Below are 16,405 nucleotides of genomic sequence, written 5' to 3'. Positions count from 1 at the left end.
ACTGGAGCAACCACCACCAACCTTCCAATTAGTAGATGACCTGCTCTACCTCCTAAGATGCAGCCACTCCAAAGAACTAAACTCCAAACTAAACTCTACACACACTAAATTCTCCCCAGCAGAAAATATTTGGCAGGAAAAGTCCAAATGAAAATCCAGACAGGGAGGTTTTAGAATAATCCACAAACAATCGCATCTTGGATGAGCCAATGTCATCAATTAGCTATGTTCATGCTGATAGCAAGAGATTACGTGTTGTTTCTTTTACCATAACAGACAAGAGGTAAGTGTTTAACAACTGTAATGACTGTAATTTTCTCGAATGTTTTAACTGATGATAGCAGCTTGGAATCGTCTTCGCTCTGGCTGGATGCCTTCCTTTTACTGAGGTAAGAGGGTAACATGAAAAGTGGGTCTTAAAGGCGATGCACTGAAACCAGACAGATGCACTTCACAATATTTTAAAGGTCAACTGCAGTGAGACGCAAGATTAATAGACACGAGAATTTACAAGCTTGTTCATTAAATCATCCCAAGCATTTGGAAACCTTTAACAGGAGGCCGCCTGCAGAAGAACTAAATAAAAAAGACGGCATTTGTGACCAGAGATAAAATGCTCCAAATCACAGATGAGTGACAAACTTGTGGTAAACAACATCAAGGCCACACTCAGAGGCTGCACAGCTAAAGTGGTTGTTCAACAGAATGTTAATAAGTCACCACACGCAGTAATGCAGGCTTAACACAGATTTCAGGCCTTAGGCACCGCAGAGCTTTAGTACTACTGAAAGATATATATAGATATATATATAGTGACAGTAGTATTAAATCCTAGAGGCTGGCAGGTTGCTTGAAGAGTCAGGTTTGAAAATCATTACAGAGGATGAAATTAGCTATAGATCGCAACAACAGCTCACCCACTAGATTTCCACAGCTTCGTTTTCATCACTCTGTCATTTTTCTATCCCCGATTCTGTCGTCATCAATCAACATGCTGAGCCAACAGGTAAACGAATGCATTTCTGAGCGTGCTTTCCACATTCACCGAGACAAAGAGGATGTGGGAATAAAGGTACCCTCTATCACAACAGACAATTCATTTTAAATATAGTATATGGCTGAAGCCACATTTATTTAAGTTATTAGACTAAGATAGAGTAAACTAGCTAGATTAGATGTACATGTAATAACAAAAGCTCTTGTAACATTTTCACTGAGAAAAAAATTTGATTAGATGTTCTTTTGTGTGGTTTTGTTTTGTTTTCAAAATTATTATTGTCAGTCATTTTAAATAAAGAAACTCCCAAACGCCAAGAAATGCACAAAGACTAAACAACACGATGAACAGCAAGCTGTTTCTATTATACGCACAGCAATCCACATCCCAGCGAACAAAATGCAAAAATGTAATAAAGGAAAACAACTTCTAAATGCTCAAAAAGTACTGCATCGTCACAACAATCTATTCTGAGTGACTGTCTGCAGTCATCTATCATTAGTCCCCTTGTTCACTCTTTAATACCACATACAGGGCTATGTTGAATTTTCTTCCTCTGCTCCTCTGCTCCAGATCGTAGATTTCTTGTGTCCAATGATGTTCCATTCGTGGAATTTTAAATAGTAATAAAAACATCCATCCATTCACTTCCGCTTATCCTTTTCAGGGTTGCGGGGGGCACTGGAGCCTATCCCAGCTGTCATAGGGCGAGAGGCGGGGTACACCCTGGACAGGTCGCCAGTCTGTTGCAGGGCCAACACACAGGGACAGACAACCATTCGCACTCACATTCACACCTAATGGCAATTTGGATTATCCAATTAACCTATCCCCACAAGCTGCATGTCTTTGGACGGTGGGAGGAAGCCGGAGTGCCCGGAGGGAACCCACGCAAACACGGGGAGAACATGCAAACTCCACACAGAAAGACCCCGACCTGATGTTGGAATTGAACTCAGGACCTTCTTGCTGTGTGGCAACAGTGCTAACCACCATGCCACCGTGCTGCTGTAATAAAAACAGTGGGGGGAAAATAACCTTACTGGGGCAGCTCCCAAAAATGTGTCCTTGTTCATGTGGATGCAGCGTTTTCAGTGGGAGAAACATTTCGTCACTCATCCAAGTGACTTCTAAAGTCTCAGCTGACTGCAGGTTTCCCCAACATTATAAACAATTGTGGATCAATGGTCATGACAATTTGTATATCAATGACCAAGAAACTGATCTCACAGCCCAGTCTGTCACGGTCTGCGGAGACAGGCCGTGCAGTGGTGTGTGTAATGGACCCAGGTGCGTACACAAGTGAGTAGACGGGAGTGAACTTAACAGAAAGCGAGCCTTTATTATGGCTGAAGACAAAGTGTACAAACAAAGCAGGGATAGCGTGACTAAACTAGACTATAACTAAACTGGGAAAACTAAGAAGACTCAGAGACGACGACGATGATGATGATGATGATGATCACTGCAAAGACTGACCGTGAAAACATGGAGGTGAGAACACAGACGACGCGACACTGAACACAGCAAGACTGAGGACTAAATACACACATGAGGTGATCAGGGGAAGTGGAGACACATGAGGACACAGCTGAGAATGAAACATAATTACAGCACAGGGGAGAGTAAATTAAATGCAGTGAACAAAGAACACCAGACTCTTTCAAAATAAAACAGGAAACCCAGAGACATGAAGATAAATCATGACATGAACTTAACATAACCACACAGACATGAAACATGACAGGTAGACGCACGAATCAGGGAGACTGAGTACAGGGGGAGATGACAGAAACAAGAAATAAAGGACTAAATAGCCACCTAGAAATTAACTAGATCAAACAAGGATACAAAAATACATAAAACTCAAACACTGGGTCACATGACCCAGCCCATGACACAGTCGGAAACCTGCAGTCAGCTGAGACCGAAGAAGTCACTTGGATGAAAACGCTGCGTCCAGATGAACAGAATCAACTTTTTGGGATCTCCTTACCTGGATGGATGAGCATGCATCAAGACACTTACAGGGACAGGTTCAGTACTGTGCAAAGATCTTGAGCCATTCAGGGGTGGCTGTAACTCAGGTGGAAGAGCAGGTCACCGACTAATCAGAAGGCTGCTCATGTCTGCATGCCAAATGGGCAAGATGCTAACCCCAAGTTGCTCTACAACGCACCAATCAGAGTATAAATGTGTGTGAATTTTTGATAGAAGCACTTTCTTCTATGTGCTATATAAGTGCTTCTGTGATTGAGGCAAGCTCTCAGATTGCCATCTGCACCTTTTTGCCGCTAATTCCACACAAAACCTTTTCTACAAGTTGTGTGATCGCACAGGGAAAGTAGGGGAGGGGCCAGTCGCATTAAGAGATTTGACTGTGTGATCAAGTGTCAGTAATGAAAATGAACCAATGGGCTGCTGACAGTGTTTGTATGGCTGGTGCACCATCAGCCCAAAAGTGTGTCGGCCCACCGGGAAAATGCCGGTTTGCTGGATCACCAGTAGATCTCTGTTTGGAATGACAACCTTTATTCTTCAATACAGCCGGAACTCTCAGGAAGCCTTTCTTGTCATTTCTTAAGTAGTCTTCAGGAATAGCTTGCCAGACTTTGAGGAGGATATTCCAAATCTCTGCTATGGATGCTGGCTGCCTTATGTTCCATCCCCGATCAAATTTCTATCTGCTTCAGTAATGTTGAGGTTTGGGCTCTTACGAGACCAATTCATGTCTTATAGTGCTCCACTGTGTCTGTTTCCATTCAGCTATGCTTTAACTGCACTGGGAATCTGTTTTTCATTGGCCCTCATTTATTAATATGTGCATGGAAAAACTGATAACCGTGTGCAAAAAAACATGTGCAAAATTACAGATTTATGAAACAGTTCATAAATTATAATAAATCATCAAATTACACTGAGCAAGAATAAAAGCACACCAGGGTCAGTGCAACCTTAACATTTTGTAGCTTATGATTCTTATCACCATCATCATGAACTGAGAGGCTTGTGAAATCTGGACCAAGTCGTCCTTTCCATCTCCCTGTACTCGTGTTACTTCTTCAACTGTTCATACAAGCAACAAAAAGAACAAAAAGAAATGATCAAATATATTTTAGCAAAACTGTGTTCCACACCTCCACTATAGCTATAGCTTTGTGGACTGGTGCCAGCAGAACTACCTCCACATCAACACTGGAAAAACCAAGGAGCTGGTGGTAGACTTCCACAGGCACAAACATCCTCCACTGCAACCACTGAACATACAAGGTATGGACATTGAGGCTGTGGACAGCTACAGGTACCTTGGTGTTCATCTGAACAATAAACTGGACTCACAATTCAGACGCCCTCTACAGGAAAGGGCTGAGCAGGCTGTACCTGCTGCAGAGACTCAGGTCTTTCGGAGTGAAGGGCCCACTCCTGAGTGACAGGAGAATGGTGGCTAAGCTGTCATCCCTGTTGGACAACATCTCCCACCCCATGCAGGAGACTCTGACAGCTCTGAGCAGCTCCTTCAGTGGCTGCGGCACCCACGATGTGGGACGGAGAGATTTCACAGGTCCTTTCTTGCAACTGCTGTCACACTCCACAACATGGTCTCTGCAGAGGACCACAAATGTGCAGACAGACACACACACATCCAAATACACCATGTTAGCCTTCACCCAGTCTCCATGATGTGCAATATTACCAAGTGCAATTTCCCTGATACAACACAGTATTTTATTCTATTTTGTATAGCATGTTATTCTTTTTTATCTTAGTCTATTCCAGGGGTGTCAAACTCAAATACACAGTGGGCCAAAATTCAAAACTGGATCAAAGTCGCAGGCTAACATTAATATTCATTGAAAAAAAAATCTTCCTCCAAATATAATAAGGAATCTTTTCTTATGGACTCAAACAAGTTTTGCTGAAAAGTATGGAACAAGCAAAGCTTAATACTAAACAATGTATATAACTTATATAAACGTATATATAACTTAATATTGCACACATGCAAAATCAAAATTCCAATTAAATAACACATCAGTGGAATTCATTTCTTAAATAAAAATTGTATTTGCAGCCTTCTGAATTTAATTTTATCATTTTATCATTTTATCAAATTTTCATCATATTCTCCCACCTGTCCAGAAAGCTCCTGTTTTCTGCCTTTCTTTTTGCCATTTTGGGATGGGTAGCATGGCAGGATTTGCATGGTTGCTATGACTATGGTCAACAGAGGAGAGGGTACTAATGGGTCCTGTCGTGACTGACGCGCCAAAACACCAACAGAGCATTCTGGGAATTGTAGTATTAGCAGTACATGAACTGTATAATACCAGCAGACCAGCTCTAATAGTAATTTTGTATGGCTTCGTGGGCCAAATGTAATTAGGCTACGGGCCAAATTTGGCCTGCGGGCCAGAGTTTGACACCTATGGTCTATTCTATTGCTTTTTTCCTCATTTTTGCTGCTCTTAACTTTGTACTGTTCACTTTATGTTGTGACCAAAACAATTTCCCACATATGGGACTAATAAAGGCTTATCTTATCTTATCTTATCTTATCTTATCGTTTCAGAGAGTTGGAGAATCATTACTTAGATACACTGATGCTCTACAGCTGGAACATGGTGACCCACCATTTTATTGTGTTTAGTTTTTTTCTTTTCTTTATGTTGCAGATGCACACACAGTGTAAATAACAACAGTTTTGTGCAGTGCTATATTAATATTAATGTAAAGTTTTGTTTCAAGAGTTACACGTAAGTGAAGCTGTCAACTAAATGTCGCAGAGTTGAGATAAGTAGTGCTAAATTGTGTACTTTTACATTCACGGTGCAGCTGCATGGCATTTTGTTTCCTTTTTTGTAAAATACAGCTGGTTCATGACCTTAAGATGAACCTGCCTCGACTCTTATCAGTTTTATCGACATTATCTCATTTGTATTCATTTCTGCCCTTTCTGCCACAAACATCTTCCCATCACGATTTGCAGTTTTACCTCATGCTTGTCAGGTGTTATGATAGGAGGTTTAGGACTTGTCTCCTCTGTACTCAGGCGCTGTAGGTTTTGCTGATGAGTTGTGATGCTGGTGGAGGGGAGGTGAAGCCTCGCAAGTGAGGTCAGATAACAAAACTAACACGTAGTCTATTTTTTACCTGTCAGCTTTATCACTGCCTTATAAGGACAGTCATTGCTACGATAAAAGCGAAACCCTAAAATTGTCAGAGACAAGTGTTTTCTAGTCACAGGACAACGAGAGTGTAACAGTGGGCCAAGGACAGCAGGGACACCCGGCCAGCTGGTGCATTCAGCCATACGCCGATGCTCTCGTTAGGGGCTGACTCTGTACATTCTGTCACATACTAAGTGAATTTTAAAGCTTTCTTTGCTTAATTAATCTTTTTTTTAGCTTGAACAATGTTACCTTTATATAACCCAAGAATAAAAGCATACAGAAGATGAAGGTCGTGGAAAGAAATGGTGCAGTTCAGTACACACATAAGCAGAAACGCAGCTGGAGGTAAACAGGAAGCCTTGGAGACAGTCCTCATAAAAGATAGGAAAAAGCTGTTCTGAACTCCCATGGTGCACTGGTCCTTCTGTATTATCTTATTTCTTACTCAGATGGCTCTGTTTAGCCAGTCAAAATGCTTGCGAGTCTCTTTTAAAAAGCAAAATGAGAGGCAAGGTGCTTTGAAATATCACCAAAATAATAAGCCCCCGAGACAAGCATGCAGACAAGCACGTATGCCTGCTCGTGATGAGGTCCTGCTGCTCATAATACTGGCACGTCTTAGTGGCATAAATAAACTGAAGTGCATATGCAGACTTCTCTCTGGCTGGCTCGGCCTCTCTAGAGAAGCGAGTGTGTTAATTAAAACATCAGCAGAATTACACCTGTTTCTGTGTGTTTTCACATCGCATACTCGGTAATGATGTCTGTGCATCGCAACACAGTGAAGCTGAACACGTGAATCAGTAATCAGTTCATTATTTCTGCCTTTTTAAGGGACAAATGTTGCTGTTATTTGAACGTAAACGCTTATAGTTGGTTAACTTTTCTTAACATTTCTTGTTTTTTCAGTTCCAAAGGTACTGAAAAAAAAATTTATGCATGTTAGATAACGCAGCTCATGAGTGTGCCTTGTTAGGCAAACTCAAGCCTTGTTTTGCCTTGTTGCCTTCTATCTTTTTTATTATTACATTTTTATTAACATAGTTATTCATATTTTTGAATGACTGCTGATAAACACAGGATGTGATCAATCAATGAAACTATACATTTACATAAGAAACTGAAATATGCTTTAAAAAGCACCGAGCAACACTAGACTCGCTTCTCTTTCATTTTCCTCTGTAGTCTTAAAAAAGTCACATTATGTGCATTAGATAAAGATCAAATCCTGTTATCTTGATAACTGCTTCTCTTCTTATTTAGATGCTTCCTAAACAGTAAATGGTAAAGATACATTTTTATTACTCAGAAAAAGCAGCTAAATATTGGGTTTAATTGTCCCTGTCTGTAGAACAAATGAAATGTTTTGAATAAAAAAGGGTCAACTCATATCTCAAATCAGGCAACAAAGTATGTATCTCATTACAGTGACATAGTTTTTTTTCTCCCTTTTTTCTAAACGATGACATGTAACAATGAGCCATAATTTGCTCTCAGAAATCATCAAAGGGGCTGTTTTTAAGAGAGGACATGCTCTCGTGGTGCTGTTGGCTCTTTCTCCAAGAGCATTACTTCTCGATATTTTTTTAATTTTAATTTTTCTTTATGAGACCTTAGTTGTGTTTATCTTTTTTGGGATGACTGACGTGTACAGTTTCATGTGCATCCACAGCCACAACCAAGCACAAGTCATTCTGTTAAAAAGAACACTGAGAGAATTCTCAAAATTTATACAGCTCAAAGGTCTGCGTAACGCTCAAACTACTGCACCAAACACGGTTTGTTTTTGATTGCACAATGCATCATTTTTACCTGCTGTAATCATTTATGTAGCTCCAGTGGTGAAGTGAATAGTATCATAAAGAACTTGTGAACAGCAAACAAGAGAAAACACAAACTACAGGATTTTCAGTGGTATTGTAGGGTCTCTACCTGACAAAATAAAGTGCCTTGGGTTGACTGCTGTTGTGATTTGGCGCCGTATACATAAAATTGAATTACAGGAGAGAATAGAGAAGAGCTAATAACATGCAGTGGCATGTAAACTCACAGGGAGTAAGAAGTGAGAAGTTAATCATGGGACGTACCCCTCAGATCAGCTAATCTTATGTATGCAGGGTGTCTGTCTCCTGAACCTAAACTAGAAGCTAGTGCAGGACCGGAGCCTGATAGCTGAGGGTTCCTCTCATTCTACTCTATTCCCTTTCTATTTTGTAAACTGCAGGAAACACAAGAATGAACATGAAAGCCTGCACCTGAGTGCGATGGTTTTAAAGTCACTTCTAGATTTAACACGGACCCAGTAAAGAGAAACCAGTATGGGTGAAAGCTTTGTGTAAAATATTTTAATGATTTTACAGTGAGAAAAACAAGAACAAATGGTGGAGGGTTCAAACTACTAATTTGTCCATGAGTAACACAGTAAGTAACACAGGTCTGCAAATGAGCTTTACAACTGTCCCCAGTGTTTTCTATACAAGTTTTCTGAACTGTAGTTTGATTTCCTGTAAGCTATACAGTAGGACTGGGCGATATATCGAGTTTTTTAAAAATATCGATATATTTTCATACGAGATATAAGATGTGACAATATCGTTTATATCGATATAGTCTATGTTACGTTATAATTATACTTGTGGAGCCGCAAGTTTGCCTCTCTTTCGTCCACTTTTGTCTCTATGCAACTTTACTCGGCCTCGCCTCTCCTTCACTGAACACAATTCCCCCTCCTCCCCCATCGCTTCACCTGCAGGCAACGACAAGATGGAAACGGCAAATCTCCGTTAACGAGTTACCGCGGATCGCCCCGTGCGTGGGGCTGGACGGCGTCAACGTGTTAGCGAGCTAACAAGCTAACAAGCTAACCGCGCTAACAAGCTAACCGTGCTAACGACATGCATGGCCTAAAATCCTTTCATTTTCTCAAAAATCGACAGTGCGCCTTATGTATGAATTCTGGTTGTGCTTACTGACCGCGAACTGATTTTATGTGGTACACGGCGCTCAGCAATCTGTCAATAAATGTTTTAGTTCGACTTTGCTAAGCTACGGCGCTGCACCGCTTGATGGATTGTCGGAGCATTACGGCTACCGTAGTCCGGAGCCTCGCGGAGTAATACGTGCAATGCTTCAACGTAATATTACCGTATTGTGTGTGTATAAGGACAATAAATGGCACCCGTTAAGAGACACGGTTACGAAGCAGATTTCAAACTCCAGGCTGTTAGCCACACAGTAGAACTTGGGAACAGAGCAGCTGCGAAATATGCTCAGGGTCTGTTAGTTTACATTTTGACTGCACAATTGTGAGCTTTTTGTTATGCACAAAAACAACATTGTTTACTTTTATTTATGGAGCATTATTATCTAATAAATGCTGATAATTTATTTTTCAGTAATTTCTTCATGTACATCTACGCCATAGGTGTCAAACTCGAAAAAATTTGACACCCCTGATCTACGCTGTATGTTAATAATAGTGCCTGTGTGACATCTGGGACACAGCTTTGACTAAGAACTCTCTTTTTGTTCTTACCTTACGGCTTGAAAAAATATCGAGATATATATCGTATATCGCCATCCAGCTAAAAAATATCGAGATATGAATTTTGGGTCACATCGCCCAGCCCTACTATACAGGCCCCAAAAGCCCTAAAGAAATCTCACCCTAAAGCCTCTACAGGTAGCCTTTGCAGCTGTGTTGGAATTCCTGCTTCTACAATTAGAACAACAACAAATTTGACCTTCACTGAAAGCATGCCAGAATACAGAGTTTGCCACATGAGACGTGTCTGATGTAGATAAAGAGGGGAAAAGGAGATGGACTTCATACCGACAGCGAATGGTGGAAATATTGTGAGCCCATTGTGTGATTTGGTTTGGTTTCCGTGAATCAGGGAGTGGAACGCTTGTAGTAATTGATTCAACTATGAATACTGCATCATATCAGAGAGCGCTCTGAGATAATGAGGCCATCTTTGTGAAAGTGGAGTGTCAGAGTCCGTGTCAGAGAGTTGTGGACGGTTATGCAACTCATGCAAAATGCCTAGAAGATGTTTCCTTTCTGCTAAGAGGAACAACGCTAGCTTCTGATGCATCAGAAGAATATTACATTAGTTGTCAAACATTCCTGGTAGTGTTTTTTCAATATGTGACTTTGATCTACAGACACTGTTTCAAAGAGCATATAGATCTCACATTTAAAGGGAAGGAAAGTTACCTTCGTTAAAATCAAAAACAAACATGGCATTGTGAGCCCCATGTTGTTATTTAATTACGAGCCTGTCTGTGGATGGATGTAAGACATGAGGATCCACAGCTGAAGAGGCAGCTACAGTCTACCACCAATAAGGGACATCAAGCTGGGACAAGGTGCCTCTCCTTCAACAGCCTGAGCCCCGTCTCCAGCAGGAAGCCGGAATCATGGGCCGAGCTTAGATGAGTGGCAACAAGGTCAGGAACGCTGTTGCTACCGTCAGAAACTCCCACCGTGCTGATACAGCCTTATTTTTTAAACCGACATACGTATGTCACACAATATAATGTTCTAATGTAAATAATGTACTAATTAATGTACTAGTTAATATTTATTCCATCTCCTGAGTTTGCATTTTGGGTCTATGCTTTGCACTGCAGGGTGACAAATCTATTTACAGTAAGCAAACATGTCCCAGCACAGCTGATGATCTTCACCCCTCAAGCTTTGTGTCACGGTTTGCTTGAGGACTCACACGCAGGACTTAGAGGCACAGTTAGTATTTATTGCAGTTCCACCAGGTGTATATACAAATAGTGCAGGGGTAGTGCTATATACAAAGCGGTGACAGGGAAAAGGCTCCGGGGAAATCCAGGTAGAGAAAAGACACTTGCTCCTCTTCTGACTGTCTCCTATCGTGACCACTCTCTCTCCAAACACTCACGCAAAAAAAGGAATCCGCTCGGGGAATGCAGGGTCGGGTCCAGGGGATCTATGTACAGAAGGAAGCACACGTTAGAGGTTTTGCGCAGGGAAGCAAAAGAGAACTTGCTCAGAGCTGCTGATCCCCTGGCCGTGACACTTTATTTGTTCTTAACCAGTCAAATTTGGCTTTTTAGGTGACTGTTGACTCTTTATCTGGAAACTGTTGATGCTCAGGTATACTCAGAAACTAATCATCACCAATATTATCCTCAAAATCAAAGTTGGTTCAGTTTGAACCCTTCCACAGCCCTAACACGACAGGTATGAACAGAGAAGCCCAAATCTCAAAGGTGAGATTTGGGAGGCCTAGTGGAAAATCTCAGAGTGTATGCGGTCATAATCCACCGCACTACACTACGCTCAGCTGCACATGTTACTGTAACGTCCAACTCATTAATACCCCCCATGTTCACTCCATGCCATATCCTGCTGAACTGCAGGCACTTCTTAAGTACATTTATTTACAAAGTAATACTTTGTGAACGTGTATCTAAGGTGGTGCAGTATTTCCCCAAACACGTTCGCCTAAAACATTTACTGAGCAGTGGTCAAGGAACATTACGTCTCTGACATAAACAGTTTCATATTAAAAACAGCATGCTCATAAAACAGTGTGTGTCAGGATGGTCAGCAATGACAACTGGAGTCCACATATTTGTGTGTGATAAAACACAGCACTTGAGAACGCAGTGCGTCTCTTTAATGGAGGGAATATTTCTGCAGCAGGAGGAAGCAGCAGCTTAAAAACACATCACAGCGCTCACAGGAGAGAGTGATATTAATCACTGGCACTGAGATAAAACCATGACATCAGTAATCACCTGCTGACTGCTCCAGTGTGACTGAATTTTATTTTATTAAAATCTGTTATTTAATTTTAAAACCCAAGTATTCTGCTCTGCTATTTGTGAAGAAAACCCACAAAAGGAAACATATGGACGCCCCCTTAGTGCTGAATATTCATGAATTTAAAATGCACAGTGGTGGTTTAAGGACCTTGTCAATAAACTACTGTCTTTAATATAGGGGTGGGGGATATAAACGATATACGATAGAAACAATATAAATTTGGCCAACGATAGAGATTTTGACTCTATCGCGATAGCGCATGTTGATGATGTCATCAAGCTGCGCCTGTTTTGGTCGAAAGCATCGCAGCGGCTAAAACCATTATCATCTGCAAATTATGCCGACAGTCATAGCAAAGAGATGAAGCACTGTTGAAATATGGGAAAGCCAAAAACTGCGCTTCCTCCACTTCCGTAACATTGATTCATTAATGTTGAATTCTCTGCAGCTGCTCTGTTCCCATGTTGTTGCAGTATATTAATAACTAACCTCGTATTGTGGATGAATAATCTCAGTTGTTCTCCTGACTGAAGTTTGGCCCGTGTATAGCATCCTGCTATGCGATTGCCTTTGTCCCTGAACACCAGAATCCCTCACGTTAACTTTTAATGAGTGGAAAAAAAGTTGGCGTCCTCCAGCTTCACTGTGCTAATGTTATGTTAAAATAGCTGTGTTGCTAGCAATCACGTAGCACAACATTATATACCAGGTAGTCCAACTTCAGTAACCCTGCAAACGCCACTGCTGTTTAGTTTTCTGTCTTCATTTATGTTGAAGTGGTAGCAGAGCTGTACGTTTGAATTATCTTCAAAAATCTCTCAGTCAGAACATGGTATGTCAGGGCTCTAGAGTGCGACCAAATTTTTCAGTGTTGCGACTAAAAAAAAACTGTTCGGGTAACAAAATAAAAAAATCTCTGCAACTCTCCGTGTGGTCAACAACAGACACACATTATGTCCCTATCGTGGACTAAACCAATCAGAGATAGTCAGGGGCGGGACCTCTCTGATTGGCCGTGGTCCAATTGAAAGTGCAGGTGGAAGAGAGAGGTGAGTAGCTTGAATAAAGCGATATCAATTCATTAACGGATTCCACACAAAGACGTAAACACAGAGCGGACCCGACGCATCAGAATCAGCTTTGTCTTTCTCAGCTTTCTCAACCGACGGCCCAAACACGGACACGCTGTCGGAGCTTAGCGTTTCTGATGCGTCGGGTTTTAAGGTTACCTGCTATAAAAAGCCAGGCCAGGAAAATCTCCTTCATGTTTTTCTGTTTTATTCTCAGTTATTTTCACACAAAGGCATCTGCTGTGATGTTCACAATTCTGATGAAGTCTCATGTGTATCAGTACTGATAAATGATCAGAATTATAATATTTCTGACTGTCTGAGGCTAAATTGAATCAAATCAGGACTTTGAGAACCGGAATCGATTGGATTATAGAAATCAGTGATGATACCCAGCCCTAGTGAGCAGCCTAGGCCTGAGAGAAGTGGATGTAGCTGTGGGTAATAAGAAAAGATGAAAAGAACTGTTGATAACCTTTTTGTTAAGTTAAGGCCTGATCCGTCTGAAATTCATAGCCAGCTCTGACACGGTGCCATCAATCTTTGAATGCTGAAAAAGCACAGTGTATCCAGGAAACACATTATATGCTGCAATAAATGCACTGCCCAAGTGTCCCCTCTCCCCACTGCCTTTCAGCAGCAGACAGCAGCAAACAGGTTGTCAGAGGAGCCAAGATGATGATTAAGTTTAACATTTTCTACAATATTGACAAAGCACTTTAAGCACAAGTTTGTTAGTTAATAATTTAGAAATGAATATTGTCTGTATGGACTTCCCCCCCAAAGAAAGTGCACATGTAAAACTGCGGTGTTAAGCGAAAAATTTGAGTGCGCCTAACTTTTGTGCCGGTACGCCTAAATTTTTTAAGTTAGGCGTACCGGTGCGCCCATGTCAAAAAGTTAGTCTAGAACCCTGTATGTCATGTTTAGGTGTAAACTAGCGAGCTAACTTCCTGTTAACTTCTAACTTCGTTAAATTTAATAAATTCTGTTTTCATGGATGCCTGGATGTTAAACTTAATTGTTACACCCGATAAAGCAGCAATGCTGATGATTTTATTAAAGATGAAAGAATTTAGACCGTTTTTAACTCTTAGTGTTCGTTTGACTTTGGGACCTGAAACAGACGGAGTTTTGGACCCAGATTACTCCGCGAAGCTCCTCACTACGGCAGCCGTAATGCTCTGACAATCCATCAAGCAGTGCGGCTTACCAAAGTTGTACTAAAACATTTTTTAACAGATTTCTGCAGCCAAAATCGATTCGAGGTCAGTAAGCACAACCAGAATTCATACATAAAATGGTAAATGGCCTGTATTTACCTAATATCGATCCTAATATATAAAACACCCAGCACAACCCTGCGGGCGGTTTATCCTTCAAGCTCGGGTCCTCTACCAGAGGCCTGGGAGCTTGAGGGTTCTGCGCAGTATCTTAGCTGTTCCCAGGACTGCGCTCTTCTGGACAGAGATCTCCGATGTTATTCCCGGGATCTGCTGGAGCCACTCGCCTAGCTTGGGAGTCACCGCACCTAGTGCTCCGATTACCACGGGGACCACCGATACCTTCACCCTCCACATCCTCTCGAGCTCTTCTCTGAGCCCTTGGTACTTCTCCAGCTTCTCGTGTTCCTTCTTCCTGATATTGCTGTCATTCGGAACCGCTACATCGATCACTACGGCCGTCTTCTTCTGTTTGTCTACCACCACTATGTCCGTCTGTATCTGGGAGTCCCACAGGATCTTAGCTCGGTCATTCTCCACCACCCTTGGGGGCATTTCCCATTTTGACCTCGGGACTTCCAGGTTATACTCAGCACAGATGTTCCTGTACACTATGTCGGCCACTTGGTTATGGCGTTCCATGTATGCCCTGCCTGCTAGCATCTTGCACCCTGCTGTTATGTGCTGGATTGTCTCTGGGGCATCTTTACACAGCCTGCACCTGGGGTCTTGCCTGGTGTGATAGACCCCAGCCTCTATGGATCTTGTACTCAGAGCTTGTTCCTGTGCTGCCATGATTAGTGCTTCCGTGCTGTCTTTCAGTCCAGCTTTGTCCAGCCACTGGTAGGATTTCTGGATATCAGCCACCTCCTCTATCTGCCGGTGGTACATACCGTGCAGGGGTCTGTCCTTCCATGATGGATCCTCGCCTTCCTCCACTTTCTTGGGTTTCTGCTGCCTGAGGTATTCACTGAGCACGCTGTCAGTTGGGGCCATCTTCCCAATGTATTCTTGGATGTTCGTTGTCTCATCCTGGACTGTGGTGCTGACACTCACCAGTCCCCGGCCCCCTTCCTTCCACTTAGCGTACAGCCTCAGGGTGCTGGACTTGGGGTGAAACCCTCCATGCATGGTAAGGAGCTTTCTTGTCTTTATGTCATTGCTGTATAGCCTGGTAGTGTGGATCAGTGAATCGATGTCTCGTTCACTCTTGGCATACAGCTTGATGTCATCCATGTACAGGAGGTGGCTGACAACTGCTCCATTTCGTAGTCGGTATCCGTAGCCAGTCTTTTTAATGATCTCACTGAGGGGGTTCAGGCCTATGCAGAACAGCAGTGGGGACAGAGCATCTCCTTGGTAGATCCCGCTTTTGATGGTGACTTGTGCTATGGGCTTGAGGTTGGCCTCTAGTGTTGTACGCCCAGTGTTGGGGAGTAACGGAATACATGTACCGCCGTTACGTATTTAAAATACAAAATATGAGTAACTGTATTCCGTTACAGTTACCGTTTAAAAAGGTGGTATTTAGAATACAGTTACTTTGTTGAAATAAATGGATTACACGGCGGTACTTCCCTGTTTCATATTGTGGCGGGTCAGGACTGTTTGGGTTTTATTTGACAGCTACGTTCTGTTGTTCCAGGCGGCAGCGTTACGGTTGCCATGGTTACAGGGTGACGCTCTCTCTCTGCGTGTTTCCTGGGTGAGAGAGGTCTTTTTGTTGTTGTTGTGCTAAGCTAACAGGCAGAATGCTACAGGTATAGCTCTAAAGAATGTAGCATCATAGGCAGTGTAGTCCGTGCTGCAGGGAGAATGGACTGCCATACCTGTTATGTGTCTGTGAGCGAGGGAGGGAGAAAAAGGAAAAGTACGAGCTGTCATCGAGCAAAAACGGGAGCTGGAAGCATTTAAATATAATAATAACCACTGCAGCCAAGAAGAGTGCCTGACGAGCCCAGTTGTAAGTAAGCTATTAAGACTCGACTGTACACCGTGTTCGTGTTTTCCTCCAAAAACAATAAGTTCCGTTGGAGCAGCCTTTCAACGCCTCTCTCTGTCTCTCACTAGCAAAGTTGACCCAGACAACAAAGTAAAGCTAGTTTTCAGCTACGAGCCCAACACAGAACCCACCG

The 16,405-nt window shown here is 42.3% G+C and overlaps 1 protein-coding gene across 1 annotated transcript; it reads right to left on the bottom strand.

Moving 5' to 3' along the window:
• Window positions 1-12,059: 12,059 nt before the first annotated feature.
• Window positions 12,060-15,684, bottom strand: LOC146510742 (uncharacterized). The gene is made up of 2 exons (XM_085173223.1): window positions 13,986-15,684; window positions 12,060-12,820 (listed from the first exon to the last, which is right to left on the bottom strand). The coding sequence occupies exon 1, from the start codon at window positions 15,504-15,506 to the stop codon at window positions 14,442-14,444; it is 1,065 nt and encodes a 354-aa protein (XP_085029349.1). The 5' UTR covers window positions 15,507-15,684; the 3' UTR covers window positions 12,060-12,820; window positions 13,986-14,441.
• Window positions 15,685-16,405: the final 721 nt, after the last annotated feature.

This window comes from Neolamprologus multifasciatus, chromosome 9 (assembly GCF_963576455.1).
Source record: "Neolamprologus multifasciatus chromosome 9, fNeoMul1.2, whole genome shotgun sequence".
Lineage (NCBI taxonomy): Eukaryota > Metazoa > Chordata > Actinopteri > Cichliformes > Cichlidae > Neolamprologus > Neolamprologus multifasciatus.
The sequence above is the reverse complement of the archived record's forward strand: the minus strand, read 5'-3'. Positions and strand labels throughout refer to the sequence as shown.